An 18,425-nucleotide genomic window follows, 5' to 3' on the forward strand; every position below is an offset into this window, starting at 1 on the left:
CAAAATTGGATTTTTCTCAACCATTATTCTTGTGTCGAAGAGTAGGAAGGCAAATAATCCTTCTTAGAATTATTTGTTGCGCGCAATTATAGTTCTGCGCTTACTTATGCGACTATCAATCCCCATTCTGATTCTGTTTCATTCTCATTAAAACCTGTGCACATGAGAATGAAGGAACATCTTAAAACCGTTTTTTATTCTCTCAAAATCCTTGAATCTCCCTGGAGAGAAGGGATCTGATTGCTCACTTAAATATGCTTAGATTCTGTTATGCACATAGTTGTATCCCATATTTTCTAGTAATAACCCATATTCATTATCCAAATTAAAAGAATAATTCATTGAAACACTGTAAATAACTAAAGGTCGAAAATAAATCGATTTTTGAGCTGCTGGTTAATTTTTTTAAAAAAATTAAATGAGGAATGATGTTTTAATTTGGATGGAAAATTGAATAACATTTAATTAAATTTGTCATATATTTTAACTTTATGAAAAATATTAGGGGTATTTATGAAATTCTACGCAAAAAAGTTAGTTATTGTAGGAAGTTTAACTTTAATTAATTAATAAAAAATGATTGTTTGAATGTTAAGTTTCCAACTATCCTCTGGTAGTAGGGGGGGTGCACGCACCTCTATAATAGAGAACAATTCTAATTGGATAACAAGAACTAATAATTTCTCGAGTTTAAATAATTATGCCCATCAATTATGAAATTTTATTTAATAGTTATATATCATATTGATATGAATGTTACAAAATTGGTTGTTATACAATTGTTTATGAAACTTAATTTGATAATTATTGAATTTGTTATTAAATTTAAGCTACATACAATAATGAATTTGATCCGTCAATGTGATACTGAACTAATGTCAATTGAACTACATACAAATATTAAAAAGTAAGATGAAAAATATTACCATTATAAAGAACTTATCTCATATATTTATTCGAAAAATCGCTATATGAGTTTCAAAAATCAAAATTTACCTATACCTCCGAAATTGGTGGGTTAGACTTTGAAATATATATATATATATATATATATATATATATATATATATATATATATATATAAATATATATATATATATCTTACTATTTATTAAGGCTGAGTAGGTTAGAGTAACTTTCTTGGTCTGTTTTTAAAAATACTTAAAATACCCTTCACCCCCACTCTCTACATTACTAATTATATATATTAATAAAGTGTTAAAAAATTAAAGCAAGTCGCATGTAGTTTAGTGGATGAAGCCTATGTTTTTTAATCATGAGGTTGTAGGTTCAATTTTTGCTTGGGTCTTTTTTATTCTTTTTTAATTTATTTTTTAGTTCATATATCAAAATTATAATGTAGCCACTCATTATTTCTTGTAAATATATTTTGATCCTCATTTAAATATAAATCAAATAAATTATAAAAACATATCATATAAGCACGCAACGCGTGCGTCGTTGTACTAGTGTATATAATTGGTGGGTTAGACATGGAAAAGTGTTTCATATCTGAGCCATTAATTATTCCGAAAAACGTTGAACATAAAGAACAGCATAATATTTTTAATTTTCTTAATTTATGCTTTTTTCCTAGTTTCATTGATTCCTAATCCGATCAAAAAGTCCATCGACGCTAACATCAATGCCTGCTCGTGGAACTTTCGGTTAGGTTTCCCATTTTTTTCTTTTTATTTTATTTTATTTCATAATTTTGATCTATAAAAATATGCCTCAGTATGTCGAGGGAGGATGTTAAAAAAGCAGAAATCTTGTTTACAGGATAAATATATGTATATGCACATAAAATAATGGAAGGTGTTGGGATTCAAGAGAGAAAGCAGACTTTGGATCAAGTTTCGCATGTTGCCCTTGATATTGGAGGTAAATGCTTCCTATTTTATTTCGATTCGAGCTTTTGGACTTACGATACGCAAATAGACTACGTGTAATTAATCTTTCTTCTCATTTTTCTTTTTCTGGTAATTTCAAGTTTGAATTTCGTTGGAAAAAGTACGAAGGTTCCATAATTAGTTTTAGTGATCAAGGCTGAGTTGTAAGCTAAATCAAGATTTACAGCTTGGTTTGAGTTCTGAATGGCAAAAGCTCTTTGCACTTGATCTTGATACCAAAATTGAAAACTTCTGATTTCGGGCAATAGTGACTCGGTCGATTCCGAGGAAAGTTTGCTGAATTATAGCTAAACGAAAGATTGTTTGCATCATAGGGGTTTGTCTTAGTTTAACCCTGGGAAAAAAAGAGAGAAGCTTTGTTTTCATGAAATTGTAAAATTCTGCACTCTATCCTTTTGAATTGTTGCGAACTGAAGATTTCAAATCCGTGAGCAAATTAGGCTATGATACATGAGGTGGTTTTGCCATTTTTCACAAGGTTTATGATGCGCTATTTTTACATCTTGGTGGCAACATAAGAGTATTGTTTAATGTGTAAATTTCTCATAATCACGTATTAGTTCTGCAGTAATTTCAGTATTCAAACAACTAGGTGAGATAGCAGTTAATATAAATCATTAAAATCAGTACGTTTCAGGGAGAAAATATGGCCTCCTTGTTGGAAATGTTATTCTACATAATATCCTCATAGGTTGGTTAAATGTCCGGAGCGGCTTCCAGAATGATGGATCAATGAAGCACTCGAACACCACTGCCCATGAGGTTCTCCTTCTGGAACAGAGGAGTTCTGTCCATAAGACCTAATCTAGAGGCTTATTTGGGACTTGTATTGTTATTGAACATCCACGCCCAAGTTTTTAGACAAGCAAATTACTAGAATAACACATTGCATCATCTCAAGAGCTTGTCGAGCTGTATTTCAGAGCGAAGCCTCATGGAACATCAGAACAATTATAGCTTGTCAAAGGAACATCAGTGATCTAATTTGTCAACACCATCTTTTTGACTGGCAACCTTAGGGAGATATTTACTCCAAGCACAGTATTGTTCCTTGATGTCTTGCATGCAGGTTACAAGAAGAGCCATCATTTTCTAGTATGTTTGAAATGTGGATTACGGCAAACTCTACAGATAAAAGCTTTAAATAATGAAATAGTCTTCATATACAATACTTATCTGTTGAATGGAAAGAAAAATGGACAAGGGCACCATTAACAGTTAGTTTTAACCTATCAAAATTTGCAGTAAGCTTCGCCATACCTCTTTTGGTAGGTACTCTCATTAAGGTGGTGTACTTCTCAAGCAGCAGTAATTGTTCCAGTGATCATAAAAATATTGGGTCTTCAGATGACGGAATAGATGCATTCAGTGGCAACTTAAATTACCATCTAAGTGGGAGGCTTCATTTTTTGAAATTTGAAACTAGCAAGATATGTGAATGCGTGCAATTTATTTCGTCCAAGCTCCTTCACCACTACGGTTTGTGTTTTTTCTTGATGACTGTTGTTAAATAAAAAGTTGGCATCACAGACATCTTTAAATCTAAATGAACTCCTGGAACCCATGCAATTTAAATTATTGTCGTGCTGCCAGATTCTTAGTTTCTGTTTGCGGACCATGCTAGTGTTTACGGAAAATCAGTTTTGTTTCTTAATGTCAAGCATTCTTTGAGTTAAATGGATACATCATGCTTGATTCAGTTTCTAATGTGTGCTCAAATTTCATACCCAGTAAGATGAGTGGGGGAGGGGGATAGTTTTAGTCGAGCATTTTTCGTCTTCTTAGAGGCCCTTTGTCAATCCAGGTGATCGGGATGATGAGAAACAGGCCAATCACAAAACTAGGATCAAGGTAATTTATTGTGCCAATGAATAAATCTGTCATTTGTTGTTGCCGTGTTCTGAGTCCTCTATCAGTAATTTTCTGATAAGAGTTGGCATTGAAAATTTAAATTTTAGTTATTATTTGATTGCTTCATTAATTATAATGTCAACTTGTATTAAATATTAGTGATGCTAATGAATACAAATTGGAGATCCAACTGTTCAATTTGGACGTGGCTTTTGTGTTTTTAACTTAAATAGAAATAAAAATCAACATTTTTTTTGAATTGATATTTGAAAAGAGCGCACAAACTTTTGACCACCGTCATTATGCCTCTAAGGAATGATTTTTTCCAAGTCCATGGATTGTGATGGAAAATTTATTCCCAAACAAATATTTAAATTTCTATTCAAGTATAATGATTTGTCTTGTGCCTTTAAGAGTATATGAACTAGAGATAAACCTTACACTTCAGCATCTTCTTGAAGGCTACCGGTGGTGGGGCATTCAAGTTTGCTGAATTATTCAAAGATAAGCTTGGTATTATTTTGGATAAGGTTGATGAGATGAGTTCTCTTGTTGCTGGAGCTAATTTTCTACTCAAGGTTGGGGATTATTTCTTGAAGTACTGTATCATAATTTTTATAATTTATGACTATGACCTTCACAACTGCAGTCTAAATGTGCGGTGTTTTCTGCCCTGGATGCATTCCCCCCACCCCAATTGCTCTTCCAGTTTCGTGTGTGTGTTGCAATATCTCTAAAAATGCTCAAACTATTTCTCACGGAGCACAACCACCAGATAGAATAATTTACAAAATACTCGAAGATTTCCAAATTTTACTTTTTCCTTGAAGATATTGTTTTTCCTATATAAATATTACTTGTTGATTTGAGTTATTTCCTTATCTCGTAAAAATTATTTGCAGAGAACTCCTCATAGACCACATTGTATGAACACTCCATGAGCTTATTTGAATATGAATTACTCTCTGTGAGATACTGCATCCAGTCTCAGTTTTTTCATGCTCCTGTCTTACGACTGGTTTGTAACCTGTAAAACTATGAATCATGGGCGTGCATGCCATTATCGCTGTATTTTTTTGCTTTTTCCCTTTTCATTTTTGCCCTTATTGTATTTCAGTTGGTGCTTTGGAATCATATAGATATTTTGATTTAGTTGGTTTATTTTTATCCACATCTTGATTAGGCAGTACATCATGAAGCCTTTACATATATGGATGGTCAAAAGGAGTATGTACAAATTGATCAAGAAGATTTGTATCCTTATCTTCTTGTTAATATTGGGTCTGGGGTAAGCATGATCAAGGTAATTTTCTCCATGTATTGATATAAAAAAAAGTGTGAGCATTCCGAAAAACTGACAGGGAAAAAACAACAAAAAAGTTTCTTGATAGTATATTTTCTCTTCTATTGCTTAGGTAGAAAGTGACAGCAAGTTTGAGCGAGTCAGTGGAACAAGTGTTGGTGGTGGTACATTTTGGGGCTTGGGAAAACTTTTGACCAAGTGCAAAAGGTTACCTCCTACTTTTTTTGTTTTAAATTAATTTTTCTTTGATTCAGAGTTATGTTCTGATTTTTATTTTGCCAACTGATTGAATGATTAAATGAGGCTTAAGTCCTTTTATTTTGAATCTTGGGCACCTTTTTGTTTCAGTTTCGATGAATTGTTAGAATTGAGTCACCAGGGAAACAACAGAGTGATAGACATGCTTGTTGGAGACATATATGGTGGAATGGATTACTCGAAGGTATATGCTCATAACGCGCTATTGTCTTCAAGCTGTATTTACTCTTTACCAAACTTTCCAAAATTTGAATGGGTGGGTTATTGACGCTATGATATCATGTAAAATCGTCCTCTAAGATCTTGTAGCTCATTAGAGATGCATAAACAAGGAATGTTATTTTTTTGCTTCTGGTGAATTAGGCCACTAACAATGCATGAACTCGTTCTCTTATTCCATTACTAGACGAATGCGTACTTTTACTTGACAAATGCGTAATCTGGAAGTAGCACTTTGGCCTCATTTTCAGTATTTTGTAATTTGTACCGAGTATTGGTAACGACCTTCTACTAAAGATAACAAAAAATGTAAATTTGGCAGTATTCTAGGTAGTCGACATAATTGAAGTAACCTAAAGGTATTGCAACTTCTTCATCAGAGAATTTATCCTTGGCACTAACTTCTTGGAGGATTTAAGAGTGTATTACTAATATTAATTCAGTTATTAAGTTTTTGATTGTGCCAGATTGGCCTCACATCAACAGCCATTGCTTCTAGCTTTGGCAAAGCAATATCCAAGAACAAAGAGCTGGAAGATTATAGAGCTGAAGATGTAGCAAGGTCCCTCTTAAGAATGATCTCAAATAATATCGGACAGGTTAGCATGTGCAGTCTTGCTCTCTGTTATTCTCAACATAATTGAAATAATACATCTCTTTAAACTGCTCCCCTAGGACACTGATTTTACAAGTGTTAAGAAGAAATATTGCCCTGACATTATGTTTAACTCCCTAATTGATCAAATATGATTCTTGATGTTGCATTTACAAGCTGTGGATATGTGACTACTTTTTTTTTCTTATTTATGTGATTAGTTAATTTTTTATCTTTTTAATTTAATGTACTTTCTATTGTCAACGCTAACTTTACTTTTCAGATAGCTTACTTGAATGCTTTACGCTTCGGACTCAAACGAATTTTTTTTGGAGGATTTTTCATTCGAGGTCATGCATACACAATGGACACTATTTCTGTCGCGGTTCATTACTGGTATGACAATTTAGTCCGTATTCATAATATTGTCCTATAGTCGTATCGTAAAGATTGTGGATACGTTGCTATCTTTTTTGAAATATATACATTTCACCTATCATATATAGACCTCATTTTTATCCTTTGGGAATCAAATAACCATCGCATCTGAAAGATATCAAATTCAAAAGATCTCATCAGTTTCCTTTTTCAAAATTTGTCCCATTTTTATCATGTTCTTTGTCACAAGCGGACTCTTAACAAATTTGATCGGTATATTTCCAGGTCAAAAGGTGAAGCAAAAGCTTTATTTTTGTGTCACGAAGGGTTTCTTGGGGCTTTGGGATCATTTTTGAGCTTCAAAGGGAATGGTTTTGCAGAAGTTATGTATGAATCAACGGGACAAAACTCATCGTCCAAGAATAATTTGGTCTGCACTGGAGATCGGATCAAAAGCTCAGCAGATAATTGTGTGAAACATTATGGATGTATAGAATGTAAAATGGAAAAACAAACTGAAAATTTGCATTTTCTGTGAGACAGCACAGGCAATTCTTGGTTGCCTCTAATTTGAGTTTGTGCACCAATTATTCTTATTATTTCAAGACTTGAACTAGTGCAGTGTGTTATGTACTCTCAAAAGATACAAGTATCCAAGACAAAACAGGTCGGGTATTGATTGAGGAAGAGATGTTTTCATCGAGAACTGGTGAAGCAACAGAAGAAAACGGAGCGTGTCTTTTAACATAGGCTCTCTCTTCCGTCTCTTCAAGTCAAATACAGAATATGAATGCCGGGAAAACCGAGACTCAAGTAGTAAGGAATCAAACGAGTCAATACTTTTCTTAAACAGGCGGCTCTTCAACAGATCTCCATTGTTCTGTACATTTCTGACTACTTTGATATGCTATAAATATTCCACAAAAATATAATAAAAATTATAGCAAGCGTGCTCAATGTTTGTTGATTTAGCTTGTTGGTCAACTACCCATTCAAAAATAGTAATCTACAAAATTGTTCTTCAAGTTGCGACTTCTGCACACATTAAATAGTTTCAACTTTCAACTGACGGAGTAAAAAAAATTGAGGCGCACGTCTTATGCTTTTACAACTCCCATTTTCTCAAATACAGATGCAAGAACAAATAGAAACAAAGAAGTGGAATCAGAGAAACTCTCTGAGCTATCGCAGATTTTTGCTGAACCAAACCAGCTTCCCCCTCAACTCAAAGAGACCAAGATCATCTCCGTCCAATATTCGATCATGCAAGTTTTAACATTGTATAAAAACAAGATTGAACAAGTGGTTAAAGAAATACTTGAAGCCACCACCAAAGAAAAAATTGCATGTCCTTTTCTCGTCTCCCTTGTTGCTGTTGCTGGTAAAAACAATATTTGGGGATGTCTATAAAGCTCTCAATTCCACCACCATCAAAGATAAGTTTGTTATTCCTAGCATTGATGAATCATTCAAAGAAAAAAATTTCTCTAAGTTAGATCTTCGTTCTAGCAATCAACAACTTAGAATTCATAATTCGGATATTCACAAAACTGTCTTTCGTATTAATGAACGTCATAATGAATTTCTAGTTATGCCTTCTATTCTAATCAATGCTGTTGGATATTGAACTTGTACCAGTCAAATTAATTTGAAACAATAATCATAAATGTACTTTCGAATTTCTCATAAATTAATAATTTCAGAAGATGATTCGATAAGCAATAATACCAACTGTCATATCACAGCATTGTTCATCTTCCATATATCATAAGTCATAACGATGATTTACTGTCAACATACAATTCTATAAGAAACTCAGCTGATCTATGATGCAATGGAGACATGATGCCTATACCAATGACAATACCAGTTGGAGAATCTATTTCTTTATACATTTCCAGATGAATTGGCCATTGAAACAGGTGGAGTTGGAAAGTAATCAGGCACTGGCATTTTCTCGCGTTGTAGCGGTCTCCATCTCTGCTTTCTTCACAATATTCAGGAAAACTTCCTCAAGTGTAGCCATGCCAATCACTGTGTTCACAATTCCAAATATTTTCTCTCGTTTTTCGAGATCTTCAAAGAAATCCTGAAAGTTTCATGATGAAAATCTATCAAGAATGACAAAAGAATTTTGTGCGCAATTAAATATAATTTGACTGATATATATATATTCTTACATGTAACAGCTCCTCTTTCTCACACTGGATAACGAAAGTCAAGAAATATTTTTCCTCCTCTTTTGGAACCACATTCAGATGCTTTCAGAAGTTAAAACAAACGTAGTTCCAATCAGAAGAAGCCTATATAAAAGGGAAAACTTCTATAAAATAAAGGGTGGAAGTTAGTTACCTGTCTGAAATAATCTTTTACAGCATTTCGATTCTCCAGGTTAACATCTACCACTTCAGCTGCAGTATTTAATTTTGGAAAGCTTACTTTAGCAGTAAAACCCGTTCCAAATTTGGACTTCAGAAATGTCGAGTTTCCAATGCAACGAAGCCTTCCTTTAACCATGATTCCAATTCTATCAGATAACACATCGGCTTCTTCCATAGAATGAGTTGTTAGAATGATCGAACGGCCTTGTTTTGCAGATTCGATCACATTCCAAATATGTCTACGGGCTATAGGGTCCATTCCGGTGGTCTGGAAATCCAAATAGGGGCATCTAAGAGTTTATCTCGGAAAAAAGAAAAAATGTTGATAAACATAAATGATGAACGACATTTTGAAAATTCACATACCGGTTCGTCCAAAATCACAAGTCTTGGATTTCCTATCAGGGATATTGCAAAGCTAAGTCGACGTTTCATTCCCCCGCTGTAGCTACAGGATCTTACATTGGCAGCAGCAGTAAGTTTCACCTGTTCCAGCAGTTTTTTAGCTTCCTGCATTTGAGAATGTACCAAGATCACAGATCGAGTCTTCTACTCTTGTTAACTGATCATATCATTAAAGACCTGACTCGTAAGTTAACACTCACCGATTCGTGTGAATTTTTGGGCAAACCTTTGATACTGGCAAACAGTTTAAGGTGCTCAACAGCAGACAGTACATCCCAGAGCGTATCGAACTACGATACAATGGTTAAGATAATATAACAATCCAAAATTTTAATTCTTGGAAACAAAATCAGTACACAGAGCTTTTGAAGAAGATAAGCACAAAAGAAGAGCAACCTGTGAACAGACTCCCATCATTCCTCGTATATTTTGCATACCACCAGCACTTCGAATAGAATGCCCATACACCAATGCTGTAACAAAGAAAATTAGCAGTGATTTTTTTAATTATTTGATACTATCCAACCCCTTTTACATTATTCGAGGGAAAAAAACTATTACCATCTCCACTGGATATGGAGGTGATTCCAGTAAGGCAAGAAATGGAAGTTGTCTTACCAGCCCCATTGGGACCTAACAGACAGAATAACTGATCCTTGGGGATATTCATCCACACTCCCTGAGGAATGATCCATTAGCATCCTTAAATATCATGCCTGGACCACAGAAACTGAAGGAAATAGATGAAATATACCTCAACAGCAACAAAAGGTTTCATCTTTTCACACAAGCAAAAACAGCAACAACAGAATCTGTGGGCTTTTACGGCAATCTTAGTATATATCTTGGTTAGAGCACGGAACTGAACAGCTATGTCAGGTTCAAGAACTCCTTCTTTTGCCTGTTGTTTTGCAGAATTCTCCTCTTCAATGACACTCTCGTCATCAATAAATGGAACAGAATAGGGGTTAGAAGCTGTGACATTTTCTGATACAAAAAGGGACTGAATTTAATTATCTGTGAAAATCAACACCCCAATTACATGCTAACGGCGTTCAGACAGTGTACTATGGGTGACCTGTGAACTTGTTTTCTCCTTTTCCAGTCCAATAGCTAGCTTTCAGAAAGTATAGTACTGATTTTCTTGAGCCAGCAGAATTCGGGAAAACGTTGTCAAGATAGATCATTAAAATGATCCACAAGAAGAAAGTAGCAATCAGACGCCATAAGTAGTAGCTCTGTCACAATAGAACCGTTGGAAATCAAAGAATACATTCTAAACATAGATATGATATTATTAAAATTATGATTTATCTTTGACATGATTTGATTGTGAGTTTTAGTCACATAAATCTTGTGTTGTGTTGCATTATCTCCTCACTATATTTCCACTTCTTTAAACTTCAACGTTAACCATAAATTGACACAAAAAAGTTGATACACAGAGATACATATCCAATTACCAAGAACGTGGATAAATGGGCAAAATGTTATATACTATTTTCTTGTTTTTCTTTTGGACTGTATACAGGGAGCAAGCATAAAATCTATTGGGCTTGTGGACGAGTTCTCTTACCAGTGGATAACAGATCTTTTCACTACTTTTATAACCGCATTCAGATAGTTGGTTCCAGCTGATCCTGTTTTTTCCTGATTTGCTGTCTAGGATCACTAGTCCTCCGAAGAAGAGATTAGGAGGGAATAAAGACCATAGAACTCGATGCCACACTTTTGACTTATCAGAATATATGGTGTTGTTTCCTACCTGCACTAGAACAAGAGGCGATATCATTGCTGTTACATCATTTTACAATAAAAAACTAAGTACCCTATGATCTGCTCATCTGAACCGATACTTACACTAGTCATAATTCCCATTATAAACATGGCCAATCCCACTGAAGTTGGCGAGGAGGACTTCCTTATGAAATTTGTGATCATTAAACCAAAAGCAGCCTATAGAAAAACAAGAAAATGAGCTGGACATCAGCTGAGGAATTATATTATAGTTAAAAATAGACTTTTAGACAAGAAACTACCAAGTTGAACTGGAACATGAAGAAAAGAAGCAGAACAATCAAGAAGTTGTTTTTCACGAAAAGATCCCAGCGAAGAATTAGCCCAAAAAGTGCCGTGAAAAGTGATGAAATGAGAGTCATGAAACAATTCCAAAGTATCCACGATGACCAATAGGCAGTGTCAAAAAGGCCCATCACTGTCATTGCCTGTGAATGAAATAATTCAACCCATAAAAAATCATGATATACAGTTCTTTTGTTTGAAATATACATAGTACCTGGCGATGTTTGAGTTCTTTTTCCAGAACGACATAATTAATTTGAAACACGAAAGCCAACACAGCAGCTGCCAAGAAAAAGATCCCAAGAAAGAATTCAAATACAGAATCATCTCCTTCTATGTCATATGTGGATGCCATATAAGCTGGATGTGCATATTCCTTGAAGCCAACTATCCAGCTGAAACTGGGATCTGACAAATTCAATCACATGAAAAAGATTGGACAAAAAGAAAAGGGAAAAAAATATGCGATTTTGCGATTAATCTTCTGTTTATTTGGCACCTCCTATCAAAGATCTTCCTATTTCACGAGACGCTGCAATTTGGAGAGGCATTTGGTATTTGAATGTGGAATCTTCAACTTGCCTTCCAATTTTCTTGGTATTTGAATTTGTCACAGTGCCATAGGATATTACAGTGGCGTTTTTTTCCTCGAAATGTAAGGCTCCACAGGTAAGCATCGGATTCATGAGTAGCCATTCAAGTACTTCATCTTTGGTTTTGAATGATTTAACCTCCACCAATCATACAGACTCATCAAGAAATGTTATGAAAAGGAAAAAGAATCATAAATCAAATAGTATCATCTGGCTTAAAGGCCTTTAATCATTCAACATGATTAGTTCCTTTCCTTTGATATCTCCTCATTATTATTTCAAAACCTTCAAGATTTCACTTTTCTGTCATTCGAATCCATTTATCTTCGCAGCGATTTCGGAACAAAACATCTAATGATAGAATGGTAAGAGGAAAATGCAACCCTATCTATAGACTATACATATATAAAACAGGCTTCCATTACTAAAGGGTATTACGAGTACATCTCAGGGCGCGCTCAGGAATAAAACCTGAAAACTTTATGCAAAGATTTCAACAATGCAAAAAGATATCTACTTCATGAAGTAACAGTACCTTATCAAATGGAATAGGTCGACCAGGATTGTTTGCCATGATACGACTTACAATAGAATCGATCCTACGGCTTCCACCACCGCTCCAAACAAAGTCGTAACATGGGACTTTAATGAAGAACATGTCTTCACAAGGTGGAATGGACAGATCAGTAACAGGCTTTGGATCATGAGCAGCGCCCATGATTGGCTTCTTCTCAGAGTACTTATTCATTTCGGTGATTCCAAACACCAAAGCCATGAAAATAATGGATGAAAAAAGCTGTATGAACGTGATTATTTTCTGTCTCAAACAAAGGATGTAATTTTTCTTCAACAGTGCAGTTGTCTGTTGCATTAACAAAGGGAATCCAGTTTGCATTTCCATTGCTTTTCTGGTACCAAACTGAATCGTTCTTCCTTTGAGGCAGGGTTTATATCATGAATTCTGGAGAGGGAGCCAACTCGGATGTGCGAGTTTTTTTAATTTCTCCTTTTCTTTTTCCAATTTTGAAGAGGCCTCGAATTCTGTGGGCAACGCGTTTTTCTTCTATTTCAAGAATGGTCGATCGATACATGAAATTTCTTGAAATGTTTCATCGACAGACCTCTGTAAAATATGATTTCAAATTAAGTAAACTGCGTAACAGTTGGCGTGTCAAAAATACAAAAACCCCACTAGATTTCTATAATTACTACAACATCACATACGTTACGTTTGTAATCTAAAAGGGATTGTTTGCCATTAATTTATGGTCCTTTCCTGCTTTAACGTTGTCAAATACAGAAAGTTTTGCAGATATGTGGGTTTTGCGCGTGGAATTGAATTTTTTAAAACGAAAAGAATTGAAAAAAACACCATAAGTTTGCCATTAGTCTGTTAGCCCACTCATCAGAGGAAGAAATCATTCATGGCTGGGTTTTGGAACCAGACCAATGCTTTGTTTCGGAAGAATATTTCATATCATGTACAATCATGTCTCCATGTTTTCTACGGCATCTTTATTTTAGTATCTTTTTGCATTATTTAGTTTATTCCAATGAAGATTTTAACCTTTCTGCAAGTCCCCCTAGCAATCTACAAGTCTTGGGCTGAAAAACATATTTTATGCAATTCCTCAATTTATGTTATTCTGCAGAAACGGCATGTGAGATCAAATTTGCGGATCGTTTTATTCCCAGTTATCGTATTTACATCCATAGCGGTCGCTGAGCACGTGTTTAAGGCTAGTACTAAACCAAAGATGAACTCAGAGGGAGCATTTTACACCACCATGGGAAATCCTCCTCTCTTGCAAGTGCCTGCCCCTGATTTTCGTGCTGTGAAATCCAAACACAACGAATACAATGACCTGCCTGATGAATCATGCAGAACAAAGGGGTCTTGTCCAGTGACAATACTAATAACAGGAGAAAATAAGACTCTTGGAGAAGGTATTCGTTGGAATACTAAATTTCTGTAATCTCATTGATTTTCTTGATTTTGTTTGTGGCGAAATTTTCATAAATTAAATTCAACACTATTTACCAAACACTTGCAAAATATTTTGGTTACATTTTGCATGCAATCTTTGAAGGTGTGATGGGGACAATCACAAGTTCATCCACCCTAAATGTTTCTGATGGCTTGCCTGCTTTTGCCAAAGGTCTTTTCGTAAGTTAATTGTGCCATCGGTTTATTGTTTTTTCTTCTTCTCAATATTCAAGGAATCTTTTGTGCATAAAATGATTTAAATGATACTTTTATTTCCCTGACTTATGACTTGATCAGGGGACTACTAGGAGCCCTGGTGTTTCTTTCGCGGATCAGTTCGATGAAAGTAGCGATATCTACATTGTTCAGCCACAGTGCTCCGTTCATTCACTCCCAGCATCTAGTTCAACTAATTATGGTAAATACATGAGAAATTTTTGGATTCCAGAGATATTAATGGATACCCATTCTTGATGGTGAATATTTTTTACCTATCTTGGTACTTGTGTCTTGGTTTTAGGCATAAAATGTGCTAGAGCTTGGTCTTTGTGGCGGAGAAGCTATTCAGAGATTAACAATGAGCTGTACATGGGGTACCTAACGGGAGGCAAAGAGAGAGTGATCAATGAGATCATGGGAGGTAGGCTAATAACTTGATATATATTTCCGATAATCCCTTCGTTGCTCATATGCGTCATCTTATTCAGATCATCAATCTTTATTTGTAGCGTATGATTTTCGGAATTCTAGTGCAAAAAACTTTGATGTCACTATTGCATACAATGCAACATACAAGGGAGGAGAGGAAGGACGAGTGGTGCGAGTTCAGAGAGCTGAGAATATGGTACTTCATCAAAATTTGCAAACTTTGTGCTTTTGGTGACTAATTATATTTCTTTTCAAGCAGACTGTTGTATAAGGTTTGATGATTCCACTATGTCTGAAATTTTTTTAAAAATTACAGCCTCAAAATTAAAGGTATTGTTTATGAAAAAAATGTTATGCAACAAGCTCATTTTCATGGGAGAAAATTGCAATTTTAGTCTGATAATCCTGTAACTTCTTAATATTTTGTTTTCATTAAGTGATTTCGATTTTTTTTTTTTGGTCATTTGTTCTGCCAGAAGCCACTAAACTCATCAAATATTGTTTATGCAGTTTGAGAGAAAATGAGTATTTCAGAAGAAAGTTTGATCTTAATGGATCTTTACCATTTCACACAATGTTTTAAAATCCAACTCTTTTAATTTGTAAGATTTACTTTAAAAACTATATATTATATGCTTAGCCTTAAATTGAAGCACTTGATGCATTGATACATGGGACAAAAAACAGGTGGCCAATGGTTTTCTCCAGTTTTTGCTCGGTCCAGCCACGAATATGATATTAGAGTCCGTATCAGGAACACCCCAGCTGAACCATTACATGGGTCCAAGTGCAGATGACATCGAACTTTTAGTAGTTTTGTATGCATGGATGATCCTACAATTACTTCCTGTAAGTTTGCTATGTTGTAGAAATTCCAGGCTCCGATTCTAGTTAAAGCAGTGTTTCCCTATCTGTCATTGCTATTTTTTTTTTTTAGAATTATATATTTTTAGTAATTTGTAGAAATATCGATAAAAAAGAAAGAAAGATATGAGGTGATATCTTAAATGCAGGTAATGGTGGAAATTTTGGTATATGAAAAGCAACAGAAGTTGAGAATAATGATGGGAATGCATGGCTTAAGCAATGGGGCTTACTGGTTTATTACATACATGTATTTCCTCATCGTATCATCAATTTATATGTGTTGTTATCTAGTATCCGGTAAACTGACAGGTAAGTTCGTATCAGAAACATTGATCCTTTGAAATAATTCTAGGTTTTTTGGGTAACATTTACTCCATTCTCCAGGACGTCGGGTCTTTATCATGAATTCTTTTTCTCTCCAATTCACGTTTTACTTCGTCTATATCAACTTGCAAATTACGACAAGTTTTCTACTAGCTCTACTTTTCAAACGTGTGAGGTCTGCTTCAGGTTTGGACTGATCAATTTGATATTTCAAAGCATTTTTAATATTTTCATTATCAGAGATTTACTAAGAATGGTCCATAATATTTTCTGAGTATGCAGTTGTCGGATTTTTCATTGTCTTTGGATCTGGCCTTGCGGGAGCAACACTTTTCAGTGATTTGGTTAACGATGCTTCCGTAAATAGTAAGTACAAAAACATATCAAATTGAATTTCTTGTTTACTTGGTTAACCTTTGTACTTATGTGGAATTTTACAGCTGTTCCTTTGAATTTTTTTAAATAGACTATATTTTAAAATTAATAAATCAGCAAACGGAACAAATGTTTCCAATGTTTCTGATTCTGGAAGTACTTTTTTTCTTGATTCAGTCTGTAGCTTTGTCTTGATCATAAAGGCTATTTAATCAAATTGCTTGCTATACTAGGAATCTGGATCATTACTCTAGAGATATTTCCCGGATTTGCGTTGTATAGAGGAATGAAAGAGCTCAATGATTATAGCAACGGAGCAGTTAGCACTGGGACTTTTGGGATTCAGTGGCGTCACTTGAAGAATAGCAGCAGTGGAATGAGAGAAGTATTAATTGTCATGACTGTAACCTGGCTGCTTTTTCTACTGATGGTCTATTTTGTTGATAAAATTTCATCCTCTACAAGTCCCTTCTCCTTTACAAGAATGTTTCAAATGAGAACCATGCGACATCATCAGTACCACAGTTTCACAGGACAAGGACCCAACATTTTCGTGCAAATGGAGAAAGAAGATATCGCACTAGAGGTCATTGCCTAGTGCAACTATCATGAGTCATTTCCTGTTTGATTTCTAAATGGTCTATATAGTTCGATTATTTCCATTCATTTGTACAGGTGGAAAAGGTTAAAAAATTACAATTTGAACCAAATCCAAACTACTCTACAATCTGCTGCGATCTCAAAAAGGTGTATCCTGGAACTGATGGAACTCCAGATAAATTTGCTGTCAAAGGAGCGTATCTTGCCTTACCTCGAGGAGAATGTTTCGGAATTCTTGGCCCCAATGGAGCTGGAAAGACTACATTTATTAATATGGTGAGGATAAATACAATATTTATTCTCGCAGAAAGTTTTTTTGAAACTAGAAAAGTATAAATTATGACATCTAATCTGTATTTCATCTTCAAATAGATGATTGGTCTCTTGAAACCAACCTCAGGAACTGCATCCATTGAAGGACTAGATTTGCAGACTCAAATGAATATGATACACTCGAAAATGGGTGTATGCCCACAAACCGAGTGAGCATGCAGTTTCTTATCTTACATTTTTATTAAATCTCATTGCTAAAAATGGTGAAATATCACTAACCGTGTGAACAAATCAGCCTGCTCTGGGATACCTTAACTGCAAGAGAGCACTTGCTCTTCTATGGCAGGCTAAAAAATCTCACTGGTTCCACCTTAACTCGTGTAAGTAAAAAACACTGGTTTAGTCTTTATCTTTCCCTTGATTACTTTTTCAGTCGATGCTTCTTTTTTTTTTAACGTGAAAATGAACAGGCGGTGGATGATGCATTGAAAAGTGCGGACTTGTTTCAAGTGGGAGATAAACTTTCTGGAAAATACAGCGGAGGAATGAAGAGGAGGCTCAATGTTGCCATTTCATTGATTGGGGATCCTAAAGTACAGCATTTGCTATCAGAGATATATTTGAAGTATTTCTACATTACAGTTTATAAATCCTAAGTACTTTTTCAGGTTGTATACTTAGATGAGCCGAGCTCTGGACTTGATCCAGCTTCAAGAAACAAGCTGTGGCAAGTTCTGAAACAAGCAAAGACAGACAAGGCAGTTGTTTTGACAAGTATTTGCATTATTTTCTTACCATTTTTCGTGCCATTTTAAGGAAAAGTGAATGAACTGGCCCGACTAATTTCTTTATCATAATCACTTGCTCTGACTATGATGTCAGCCCATTCAATGGAAGAAGCTGAGCACCTTTGTGATCGAATAGGGATATTTGTCGATGGATGCTTCCAATGCTTAGGTAGCCCAGATGAGGTACGACTAAAGCCAATATCTGACTATTTTCTTTTGATTTTGTTTTTGGCTTCTAAAACCGTGTTGATATTTTATTGAAAAACAGCTAAAGAACAGATATGGTGGATTCTATATACTAACAATGACTACATCTGCACGGGATGTGGAGGAGGTTAAGGGCATGGTTAAGAGCCTTTGTCCAAGTGCAAGAAGAACCTATAGTTTATCGGGTACTCAGAAGTTTGAAATGGCGAAAACTGAGATCAAGAAATCAGACATATTTGGAGCTGTGAAGTATATAAAGCAGAGGTTTGCAGTTCAGATATGGGGTGTGACCGAGACTACCATGGAAGATGTGTTTATTAAAGTGGCTGTGGAGGCTGCTTCTTCTAACGTTTAATACATATAGGATTAATGTAGATT

The 18,425-nt window shown here is 35.0% G+C and overlaps 3 protein-coding genes across 11 annotated transcripts; 2 read left to right on the top strand and 1 right to left on the bottom strand.

Annotated features, from left to right (window-relative positions):
- Positions 1-1,521: 1,521 nt before the first annotated feature.
- Positions 1,522-7,122, top strand: LOC140808686 (pantothenate kinase 1). Of its 9 annotated transcripts, none has more exons than XM_073165852.1 (11): positions 1,524-1,667; positions 1,783-1,884; positions 3,159-3,392; positions 3,718-3,764; positions 4,226-4,342; positions 4,948-5,067; positions 5,180-5,274; positions 5,416-5,509; positions 6,012-6,143; positions 6,423-6,535; positions 6,803-7,122. In XM_073165852.1, exons 2-11 carry the CDS (start codon positions 1,812-1,814, stop codon positions 7,053-7,055), a joined length of 1,278 nt encoding a protein of 425 aa, XP_073021953.1. In that variant the 5' UTR covers positions 1,524-1,667; positions 1,783-1,811; the 3' UTR covers positions 7,056-7,122. The 9 variants fall into 9 exon arrangements, with proteins under 9 accessions (XP_073021957.1, XP_073021961.1, XP_073021953.1 ...); XM_073165855.1 differs by having other exon boundaries at positions 1,525-1,667; positions 3,186-3,392; XM_073165856.1 differs by lacking the exon at positions 4,226-4,342 and having other exon boundaries at positions 1,522-1,667.
- Positions 7,123-8,442: 1,320 nt separating this feature from the next.
- Positions 8,443-13,131, bottom strand: LOC140808674 (ABC transporter A family member 2-like). Its single transcript, XM_073165833.1, has 15 exons — positions 12,514-13,131; positions 11,885-12,116; positions 11,600-11,793; positions 11,343-11,528; positions 11,164-11,259; positions 10,880-11,068; positions 10,382-10,541; positions 10,058-10,290; positions 9,865-9,982; positions 9,700-9,776; positions 9,504-9,593; positions 9,265-9,408; positions 8,870-9,166; positions 8,698-8,778; positions 8,443-8,606 (listed from the first exon to the last, which is right to left on the bottom strand). Exons 1-15 carry the CDS (start codon positions 12,877-12,879, stop codon positions 8,457-8,459), a joined length of 2,613 nt encoding a protein of 870 aa, XP_073021934.1. The 5' UTR covers positions 12,880-13,131; the 3' UTR covers positions 8,443-8,456.
- Positions 13,132-13,331: 200 nt separating this feature from the next.
- LOC140808673 (ABC transporter A family member 12-like) lies at positions 13,332-18,419 on the top strand. The gene is made up of 18 exons (XM_073165832.1): positions 13,332-13,459; positions 13,631-13,925; positions 14,069-14,145; positions 14,263-14,383; positions 14,486-14,605; positions 14,694-14,809; positions 15,301-15,462; positions 15,627-15,789; positions 15,865-15,990; positions 16,087-16,170; positions 16,413-16,765; positions 16,855-17,055; positions 17,152-17,261; positions 17,348-17,432; positions 17,523-17,645; positions 17,721-17,826; positions 17,935-18,023; positions 18,109-18,419. Exons 1-18 carry the CDS (start codon positions 13,403-13,405, stop codon positions 18,400-18,402), a joined length of 2,682 nt encoding a protein of 893 aa, XP_073021933.1. The 5' UTR covers positions 13,332-13,402; the 3' UTR covers positions 18,403-18,419.
- Positions 18,420-18,425: the final 6 nt, after the last annotated feature.

The sequence above is a fragment of the Primulina eburnea genome, chromosome 13 (assembly GCF_022965805.1).
Source record: "Primulina eburnea isolate SZY01 chromosome 13, ASM2296580v1, whole genome shotgun sequence".
Lineage (NCBI taxonomy): Eukaryota > Viridiplantae > Streptophyta > Magnoliopsida > Lamiales > Gesneriaceae > Primulina > Primulina eburnea.

What these genes read in the sequence shown, in the direction of transcription:
- LOC140808674 (XM_073165833.1), bottom strand. Translation starts at nt 12,879, where the DNA reads ATGGAAATGCAAACTGGATTCCCTTTGTTAATGCAACAGACAACTGCA. An exon ending in AAGAACTCAAACATCGCCAG is followed by an intron (nt 11,529 to 11,599) that starts GTACTATGTATA and finishes TTTCATTCACAG; the next exon opens with GCAATGACAGTGATGGGCCT. An exon ending in AGAAAGAGGAGCTGTTACAT is followed by an intron (nt 8,607 to 8,697) that starts GTAAGAATATAT and finishes TGAAACTTTCAG; the next exon opens with GATTTCTTTGAAGATCTCGA.
- LOC140808673 (XM_073165832.1), top strand. Translation starts at nt 13,403, where the DNA reads ATGGCTGGGTTTTGGAACCAGACCAATGCTTTGTTTCGGAAGAATATT. An exon ending in GATCAATGAGATCATGGGAG is followed by an intron (nt 14,606 to 14,693) that starts GTAGGCTAATAA and finishes CTTTATTTGTAG; the next exon opens with CGTATGATTTTCGGAATTCT. An exon ending in GGTGTATGCCCACAAACCGA is followed by an intron (nt 17,262 to 17,347) that starts GTGAGCATGCAG and finishes TGAACAAATCAG; the next exon opens with CCTGCTCTGGGATACCTTAA.
- LOC140808686 (XM_073165852.1), top strand. Translation starts at nt 1,812, where the DNA reads ATGGAAGGTGTTGGGATTCAAGAGAGAAAGCAGACTTTGGATCAAGTT. An exon ending in GAGCTAATTTTCTACTCAAG is followed by an intron (nt 4,343 to 4,947) that starts GTTGGGGATTAT and finishes CATCTTGATTAG; the next exon opens with GCAGTACATCATGAAGCCTT. An exon ending in CTTTTGACCAAGTGCAAAAG is followed by an intron (nt 5,275 to 5,415) that starts GTTACCTCCTAC and finishes TTTTTGTTTCAG; the next exon opens with TTTCGATGAATTGTTAGAAT.